We start from the raw sequence: 9,812 nt of genomic DNA, 5'->3' as shown, positions 1-9,812 counted from the left end.
AAACAGCCATGAAAATGCCACCCCGGCAGATGGCGAGGCCCACAAGAAATATGACAAACAGAGTGCCAGCGTGGCGTCCTCGGCCCGCGCCCGCTACAAGCTGTTAATGCGCTCCCGGACAGCCCGGCGTCGGGGGGCGAGAGTGCGTGCGAGGGTCTGTGACAACGCGAAAGTGTGTGGGGGGGGTTGAGATGGGGAGGGGGGGGCGGCTTCTAACGGGTGCGGCGGAAGGGGAGACGCATCGGTGTTTGCGTACGCGAGAGTGGACATGAGACCTCGCGGGCACTTTTGGATCTTGCGTTCGCACTTTCAGGTCTAGCTCGGCCGTTGAGGTGGTTTAGACCCACCGCATGCTGGAACCGGCCCGTCCGGACGGCCGAATGGGGATCAGGGTGGGTCGGGATGGGTAAACATGATTGGTGATCTCAGAGGCTCCCGTCCTTTCCTGACGTTCGCAGCAGGGACTAGAAAGTGAAGCTGGTGCCGGTACAGTTCTTCTTCAATAGCACAGAACCACATGGATCCTGGAGTCACTTTAGGAAAAAACTGGTGTAAAGCGTTCATCGCACCAGGCTGAGACATGCACCATTACCGTGTACTACAGAGGAACCAGCAATTCAAGCTGTTCTTCATGCTAAGCTTCTTAGCATTAGCACACTATTCAAGTTCCTTTAACATGGAATCAGATACTGATTACTGCACGATTTTTGACCTCAGAATAAGGTCGAAGTCCAGATCTCACCCCCTGGAGGTCAGGCCATCCAGGACCTCCAGTTCGCGAGGTGCGTGAGAGAGCGAAACGTCTGCCCGGCGTGTCTGAGGCCACGGAGTAAACAGGCACACGGATTCCCACGCTTTCGCCGACCCAAGATGGCTACGGTGGCATAAACATGCGTCCGCAAATTTACAGGCCCCCGTGCACCCAAGCGCGGTGGGCCTGGTCCACAATAACACACAAAGCCACCCCAAAGCCAGCCTGACCACCTCCAGCCTGTCCTAAGCCCCAACGGCGCATTAAAAACGCGGCGCTTTGAGGCCGCACAATTTACCGCCCCACCCTGCGAGGAGTTCGACCTTTTTGTTTACTTCCCTGATCAAAAGCTGACGTTATACGTTTGGATGCCGACTTTTGATCCAACGATCTTTTCCATTCGAGTGTCTTCTCGCAGCAGTGCGGCGGTGACCTCCCGGCTAATGGTGGGCAGCCTTTGAAATGTTCACGTAGTCGCCCTCCGCACATGCTCCTGGACGCCCGGGTGTTGGGGGAGAGAGACTGTAGGCTGTAGGGTGAGGACTAGCGTAAGTGGCAGATGGCAGGCCTGATGGGCCAAAGAAACACTCTAGTTCAGAGCAGAGGTAAAAGAGAGGCTACACACACACACACACACACACACACAGGCGCACATGCTCGTGAATGTCAAGTCTTATAATATTCCATGATGCAGCAGTAGTTTATTATATCTAGATAATCTTTGGACCAGTTTTATTTGAAATGTCTGCTGCCTCGTGTTCAAGTAGGCAGATGATGATGTGAGCATTCAAGTGTTTTAATGATCTCCCCCCCACTCCCACACCCCCATTTCAAAAAGCAGCTTAACTTTACATTGTCTTTACTTGACATTGTCAACATTAATCAGTGTTTCCTTTGATTGAACTAATAGATTTTTTTCTATTCATTAATAGCACATGTAACAGAGGAGATGGAGCTGTTCATCTGGAAACCAGGAAGGTGTTGCTCTAGAGAGGGAAGTGACAGGCATGGAAACTCTGGCTCCAGTAGGGAGGTGGGGAGAGAGGAGACATGAGGTTCAGTAGGGAGGTGGGGAGAGAGGAGACATGAGGTATAGTAGGGAGGTGGGGGAGAGAGGAGACATGAGGTCCAGTAGGGAGGTGGGGGAGAGAGGAGACTATGAGGTCCAGTAGGGAGGTGGGGGAGAGAGGAGACATGAGGTACAGTAGGGAGGTGGGGAGAGAGGAGACATGAGGTCCAGTAGGGAGGTGGGGGAGAGAGTGAGACATGAGGTCCAGTAGGGAGGTGGGGAGAGAGGAGACATGAGGTCCAGTAGGGAGGTGGGGAGAGAGGAGACATGAGGTCCAGTAGGAGGTGGGAGAGAGAGGAGACATGATGTACAGTAGGGAGGTGGGGAGAGAGGAGACATGAGGTCCAGTAGGGGGGTGGGGAGAGAGGAGACATGAGGTACAGTAGGGAGGTGGGTAGAGAGGAGACATGAGGTCCAGTAGGGAGGTGGGGAGAGGAGGAGACATGAGGTATAGTAGGGAGGTGGGTAGAGAGGAGACATGAGGTCCAGTAGGGAGATGGGGAGAGAGGAGACATGAGGTCCAGTAGGGAGATGGGGAGAGAGGAGACATGAGGTTCCAGTAGGGAGGTGGGGAGAGAGGAGACATGAGGTCCAGTAGGGAGGTGGGGAGAGAGGAGACATGAGGTCCAGTAGGGAGGTGGGTAGAGAGGAGACATGAGGTCCAGTAGGGAGGTGGGTAGAGAGGAGACATGAGGTCCAGTAGGGAGGTGGGTAGAGAGGAGACATGAGGTCCAGTAGGGAGGTGGGTAGAGAGGAGACATGAGGGTCCAGTAGGGAGGTGGGTAGAGAGGAGACATGAGGTCCAGTAGGGAGATGGGGAGAGAGGAGACATGAGGTATAGTAGGGAGGTGGGGAGAGAGGAGACATGAGGTCCAGTAGGGAGGTGGGGAGAGAGGAGACATGAGGTCCAGTAGGGAGATGGGGAGAGAGGGAGACATGAGGTCCAGTAGGGAGGTGGGTAGAGAGGAGACATGAGGTCCAGTAGGGAGGTGGGGAGAGAGGAGACATGAGGTCCAGTAGGGAGGTGGGGAGAGAGGAGACATGAGGTCCAGTAGGGAGGTGGGGAGAGAGGAGACATGAGGTCCAGTAGGGAGGTGGGTAGAGAGGAGACATGAGGTCCAGTAGGGAGGTGGGGAGAGAGGAGACATGAGGTCCAGTAGGGAGGTGGGTAGAGAGGAGACATGAGGTCCAGTAGGGAGATGGGGAGAGAGGAGACATGAGGTCCAGTAGGGGAGATGGGGAGAGAGGAGACATGAGGTATAGTAGGGAGGTGGGGAGAGAGGAGACATGAGGTCCAGTAGGGAGATGGGGGAGAGAGGAGACATGAGGTTCAGTAGGGAGATGGGGGAGAGAGGAGACATGAGGTATAGTAGGGAGGTGGGGAGAGAGGAGACATGAGGTCCAGTAGGGAGGTGGGTAGAGAGGAGACATGAGGTATAGTAGGGAGGTGGGTAGAGAGGAGACATGAGGTCCAGTAGGGAGGTGGGGAGAGAGGAGACATGAGGTATAGTAGGGAGGGTGGGGAGAGAGGAGACATGAGGTCCAGTAGGGAGATGGGGAGAGAGGAGACATGAGGTATAGTAGGGAGGTGGGTAGAGAGGAGGGATCAGGTCCAGTAGGGAGGTGGGGAGAGAGGAGACATGAGGTTCAGTAGGGAGGTGGGGAGAGAGGAGACATGAGGTTCAGTAGGGAGGTGGGGAGAGAGGAGACATGAGGTCCAGTAGGGAGAATGGGGAGAGAGGAGACATGAGGTCCAGTAGGGGGAGGTGGGTAGAGAGGAGACATGAGGTCCAGTAGGGAGGTGGGGAGAGAGGAGACATGAGGTATAGTAGGGAGGTGGGTAGAGAGGAGGGATCAGGTCCAGTAGGGAGGTGGGGAGAGAGGAGGACATGAGGTCCAGTAGGGAGATGGGGAGAGAGGAGACATGAGGTCCAGTAGGGAGGTGGGGAGAGAGGAGACATGAGGTCCAGTAGGGAGGTGGGGAGAGAGGAGACATGAGGTACAGTAGGGAGGTGGGGAGAGAGGAGACATGAGGTCCAGTAGGGAGGTGGGGAGAGAGGAGACATGAGGTACAGTAGGGGAGGTTGGGAGAGAGGAGACATGAGGTCCAGTAGGGAGGTGGGGAGAGAGGAGACATGAGGTCCAGTAGGGAGGTGGGGAGAGAGGAGACATGAGGTCCAGTAGGGAGGTGGGGAGAGAGGAGACATGAGGTCCAGTAGGGAGGTGGGTAGAGAGGAGACATGAGGTCCAGTAGGGAGGTGGGGAGAGAGGAGACATGAGGTCCAGTAGGGAGATGGGGAGAGAGGAGACATGAGGTCCAGTAGGGGGGTGGGTAGAGAGGAGACAGAGGTTCAGTAGGGAGGTGGGGAGAGAGGAGACATGAGGTACAGTAGGGAGGTTGGGTAGAGAGGAGACATGAGGTCCAGTAGGGAGGTGGGGAGAGAGGAGACATGAGGTCCAGTAGGGAGGTGGGGAGAGAGGAGACATGAGGTCCAGTAGGGAGGTGGGGGAGAGAGGAGACATGAGTCCAGTAGGGAGGTGGGGAGAGAGGAGACATGAGGTCCAGTAGGGAGGTGGGTAGAGAGGAGACATGAGGTATAGTAGGGAGGTGGGGAGAGAGGAGACATGAGGTCCAGTAGGGAGGTGGGTAGAGAGGACATGAGTTCAGTAGGGAGGTGGGGAGAGAGGAGACATGAGGTCCAGTAGGGAGGTGGGTAGAGAGGAGACATGAGGTATAGTAGGGAGGGTGGGGAGAGAGGAGACATGATGTACAGTAGGGAGGTGGGGAGAGAGGAGACATGAGGTCCAGTAGGGAGATGGGGAGAGAGGAGACATGAGGTCCCAGTAGGGAGGTGGGTAGAGAGGAGACATGAGGTATAGTAGGGATGTGGGGAGAGAGGAGACATGATGTACAGTAGGGAGGTGGGGAGAGAGGAGACATGAGGTTCAGTAGGGAGGTGGGGAGAGAGGAGACATGAGGTCCAGTAGGGAGGTGGGGAGAGAGGAGACATGATGTACAGTAGGGAGATGGGGAGAGAGGAGACATGAGGTCCAGTAGGGAGGTGGGAGAGAGGGAGACATGAGGTATAGTAGGGAGGTGGGTATAGAGAGGAGACATGAGGTATAGTAGGGAGGTGGGGAGAGAGGAGACATGAGGTCCAGTAGGGAGATGGGAGAGAGGAGACATGAGGTATAGTAGGGAGGTGGGTAGAGAGGAGGGATCAGGTCCAGTAGGGAGGTGGGGAGAGAGGAGACATGAGGTTCAGTAGGGAGGTGGGGAGATAGGAGACATGAGGTATAGTAGGGAGGTGGGGAGAGAGGAGACATGAGGTCCAGTAGGGAGATGGGGAGAGAGGAGACATGAGGTCCAGTAGGGAGGTGGGTAGAGAGGAGACATGAGGTCCAGTAGGGGAGGTGGGAGAGAGGAGACATGAGGTATAGTAGGGAGGTGGGTAGAGAGGAGGGATCAGGTCCAGTAGGGAGGTGGGGGAGAGAGGACATGAGGTCCAGTAGGAGATTGGGAGAGAGGAGACATGAGGTCCAGTAGGGAGGTGGGGAGAGAGGAGACATGAGGTCCAGTAGGGGGGGTGGGGAGAGAGGAGACATGAGGTCCAGTAGGGAGGTGGGGAGAGAGGAGACATGAGGTCAGTAGGGAGGTGGGGAGAGAGGAGACATGAGGTCCAGTAGGGAGGTGGGTAGAGAGGAGACATGAGGTCCAGTAGGGAGGTGGGGGAGAGAGGAGACATGAGGTCCAGTAGGGAGATGGGGAGAGAGGAGACATGAGGTCCAGTAGGGGGGTGGGTAGAGAGGAGACATGAGGTTCAGTAGGGAGGTGGGGAGAGAGGAGACATGAGGTACAGTAGGGAGGTGGGTAGAGAGGAGACATGAGGTCCAGTAGGGAGGGTGGGGAGAGAGGAGACATGAGGTCCAGTAGGGAGGTGGGGAGAGAGGAGACATGAGGGTCCAGTAGGGAGGTGGGGAGAGAGGAGACATGAGGTCCAGTAGGGAGATGGGTAGAGAGGAGACATGAGGTCCAGTAGGGAGGTGGAGAGAGGAGACATGAGGTCCAGTAGGGAGGTGGGGAGAGAGGAGACATGAGGTCCAGTAGGGAGATGGGTAGAGAGGAGACATGAGGTCCAGTAGGGAGGTGGGGAGAGAGGAGACATGAGGTCCAGTAGGGAGGTGGGGAGAGAGGAGACATGAGGTCCAGTAGGGAGGTGGGGGAGAGAGGAGACATGAGGTCCAGTAGGGAGGTGGGTAGAGAGGAGACATGAGGTTCAGTAGGGAGGTGGGTAGAGAGGAGACATGAGGTATAGTAGGGAGGTGGGGAGAGAGGAGACATGAGGTCCAGTAGGGAGGTGGGTAGAGAGGAGACATGAGGTATAGTAGGGAGGTGGGGAGAGAGGAGACATGATGTACAGTAGGGAGGTGGGGAGAGAGGAGACATGAGGTCCAGTAGGGAGATGGGGAGAGAGGAGACATGAGGTATAGTAGGGAGGTGGGGGAGAGAGGAGACATGAGGTCCAGTAGGGAGGTGGGGAGAGAGGAGACATGATGTACAGTAGGGAGATGGGGAGAGAGGAGACATGAGGTCCAGTAGGGAGGTGGGGAGAGAGGAGACATGAGGTATAGTAGGGAGGTGGGTAGAGAGGAGACATGAGGTATAGTAGGGAGGTGGGGAGAGAGGAGACATGAGGTCCAGTAGGGAGGTGGGTAGAGAGGAGACATGAGGTACAGTAGGGAGGTGGGGAGAGAGGAGACATGAGGTTCAGTAGGGAGGTGGGTAGAGAGGAGACATGAGGTATAGTAGGGAGGTGGGTAGAGAGGAGGGATCAGGTCCAGTAGGGAGGTGGGGAGAGAGGAGACATGAGGTCCAGTAGGGAGATGGGGAGAGAGGAGACATGAGGTCCAGTAGGGAGGTGGGGAGAGAGGAGACATGAGGTCCAGTAGGGAGATGGGTAGAGAGGAGACATGAGGTTCAGTAGGGAGGTGGGTAGAGAGGAGACATGAGGTATAGTAGGGAGGTGGGTAGAGAGGAGGGATCAGGTCCAGTAGGGAGGTGGGGAGAGAGGAGACATGAGGTCCAGTAGGGAGGTGGGGAGAGAGGAGACATGAGGTCCAGTAGGGAGGTGGGGAGAGAGGAGACATGATGTACAGTAGGGAGGTGGGTAGAGAGGAGACATGATGTACAGTAGGGAGGTGGGTAGAGAGGAGACATGATGTACAGTAGGGAGGTGGGTAGAGAGGAGGGATCAGGTCCAGTAGGGAGGTGGGGAGAGAGGAGGAATCAGGTCCAGGGAGAATGCTTGGTGAGATGTCTGGAGACGCCCAAGATATATGGGAAGTTTAGTGAGTGTGCTATAGTGATGACTGGGGGAGTGTGTGATGAAGCATGTGCACAAAAGTGTGTGTGTGTGTGTGTGTGTGTGTGTGTGTGTTGTGTGTGTGTGTGTGTGGGTGTGTGTGTGTGCGCGCGCGTGTGTGTGCGCATGTGTGTGTGTGTGTGTGTGTGTGTGTGTGTGTGTGTGTGTGTCCATGCATGCCGTAATTACGCAGGGCTTTTTAAAAAGGATGCTGTTAACCCAGCTCTGTCAGCGTGTGGCTAAGGAGCACTATAGTGATGGACACATTCTTAAAGCATGACTGACAGCTGGGCAGGCACAGTCTCTCTCTCTCACACACACACACGCAAGCGCACACAGACACACACACGCGCGCGCGTGCACGCACACACACTTTCCTGGCTGGCACCACTTTTAGGCTAATTACTCTAGCAGCCAACACTAGAGGAGCTCTTGGACCGGGCCCAAATGGGCCATCCGCAACAGAGCGGTGGATGGTGAACTCCTCACTCTCTGTGATATACTGCACGCCACACATGCTCCACACACGCGTCCAACTTCCACAGCCGTTAGCCCCGCGCAGGAGGTCAGTGCGGAGAGTTACTAGATCGCCGATAAAACGAAAGGAGCTTCGAGGAGACGCGGACTCTCGGCTCGTCTGGCAACTCCGGATGTTATAAAGGGCTCTCTGTTTTAAAGTTCAGTGAAGGGAAACACACAGATTTGTGTTTGCACGCACACGCACGCACGCGCAGGCAGGCACACACGCGCGTGCACAAAAAAGCAGGAGTGCCACTGACTCCTCCGCCGTGTCCTAGATTACACTGCCAAACTTCCACACTTATCGTTACTTTGCATTTATGTAAATTACAATTACACTTGACAGGAGCACAGAAAGGTCGAGTAGAAGTTGCAGTGTAAACACTTTGCTCTCATCAGCACACGCACACACACACACACACCCACGCGCGCGCACACGCACACACACACACACCCCACGCGCGCGCACACACACACACACACACACACACACACACACACACACACACATCGCCCTTTCTGAATTGTCGGCACTTTGCTTGTAAAAGGCTCTCCCTCTTTCCCTCCACGTCTGTAGACTGGTCATATGTTTAACCTGAAATGTCTCTTTCTCTTTACCTGCACTGTTTTAAAGTCTACAGTGGTAATACATCCTCTAAGTAGTCAGTCCTCCAAAATACTGTGTTCAACCAACTGGCAAAGTAGTAGCTTAGAAACCAGAACCCAGAACTTGCTCAGTCTAAGATTTGGCAGCGTTTAGTGGATTTCGTACACATTTTATACACAGTGAGCGATTGTGATGCTTAACATTAGACCACAGAATAGGCGTGTGTTGTTTTTTTATGTAGTTGTTTAGAACGTGTTGGTCATCTAAAAGTAAACTGATACTTCTCAGAATTGATTATATCTGACTGCATCTTTCATTGTACAGAATGTCTCTTCATCAGTCCTGTTCAACATATACACGCCGTCATGCAGACGACATGCTTCATGCAAACCATCACATGCCCGCGCAAAATGCCTCCAGAAAACTTCCTCTCCTATGCGTTCGACTCGCAAGGCATCCTCTCGTCCTCCGGCAGATGTTGGCATGCAAGCGCGCGCGTTCGGTTCCACCGGACCTGCGGGAACGCCGGTGTGCTGGCGGTGCTCACGGCGCTGGCCCGGGCGGCCTCAGGTGCTGCAGCCCCACCGTTGCCTTCGCTGCCTGTTTCCCCTCACACCCCTTCCAAGGGCTCCCCGGTGAACGGCTTCCAGCGTTCTACAGAGGAAGAATTTAATTCGCATTATTATTAAAAGAATCACTCACTGCAATCTGTTGCAAAAACACCATCTGCTGTATCACTCGCAGGACCTCCAATGCTTATTAAGCAGAATTAAACAACGGTTTCCTCTCCTCCACTCTGCCTCATCTCTCTCTCTCTCTCTCTCTCTCTCTCTCTCTCTCTCTCTCTCTCTCTCTCTCTGAGCTAATTCAACTTAAGTCTTTTGTATAGCACCCAACAACTGGCTTCTCAACCGTATTTCATCTCATTGGTTTATTCATGGATATTACTTAGCTCAGGTTGAAGGGCTGTTTTGATTGGCACATGAGCAGGCCCTATCCGAGCTCCCCTTACAGGACCGCTGAGCGTAACCAACAGTGAGAGACCGATCTCCGCCCGTCCGCCCAATCGGGGGTGTGGGGTGGGCACCGGGTGGTTTGCGCAGGGCCCCTGCGGGTCTCTGGCTTCTCGCTCACGCCCCCCACCCCCCTTCCTCACTGCGCTTTCCCCAGGTGGCAGCGAGTCGTCCTGGGACAAGGAGAAGCTGCAGTCGCCACCCTCCTCGGCGGTCCAGCACGGCCTGCCCCCCCGGGGTGCTGTCAGGCCAACACGGCCTGGCTGGGTCCCACCTCAACTCCCTCCAGCAGAGCCACCTCCTGGCCAATCGTGAGTGCCCCCACACGCCCCGCCCCGCCCGCCCGCCCGCCACGCCCGCTCACATTCTCGTGCCGCACGCCCCGCCCCCCCGCTGGACGGCGAGTGGACAGCTTGTTTCTCACACCGTCACGAGCGCTTTAGCCTGTCATTCATCATTCATTCAGTGAGCCAGCCAGTCATTCATTCAT

At 55.3% G+C, this 9,812-nt stretch overlaps 1 protein-coding gene across 1 annotated transcript in view; it reads left to right on the top strand.

The window, feature by feature from the left end:
- Positions 1-9,812, top strand: part of dacha (dachshund a) — a 108,369-nt gene that overhangs the window by 76,000 nt on the left and 22,557 nt on the right. Inside the window, 2 exon segments of the mRNA XM_076980103.1 lie at positions 9,480-9,550; positions 9,552-9,633. Of these exon segments, the coding sequence (XP_076836218.1) occupies positions 9,480-9,550; positions 9,552-9,633 (153 nt within the window).

This window comes from Brachyhypopomus gauderio, chromosome 18, assembly GCF_052324685.1.
Source record: "Brachyhypopomus gauderio isolate BG-103 chromosome 18, BGAUD_0.2, whole genome shotgun sequence".
NCBI lineage: Eukaryota > Metazoa > Chordata > Actinopteri > Gymnotiformes > Hypopomidae > Brachyhypopomus > Brachyhypopomus gauderio.
The sequence above is the reverse complement of the archived record's forward strand: the minus strand, read 5'-3'. Positions and strand labels throughout refer to the sequence as shown.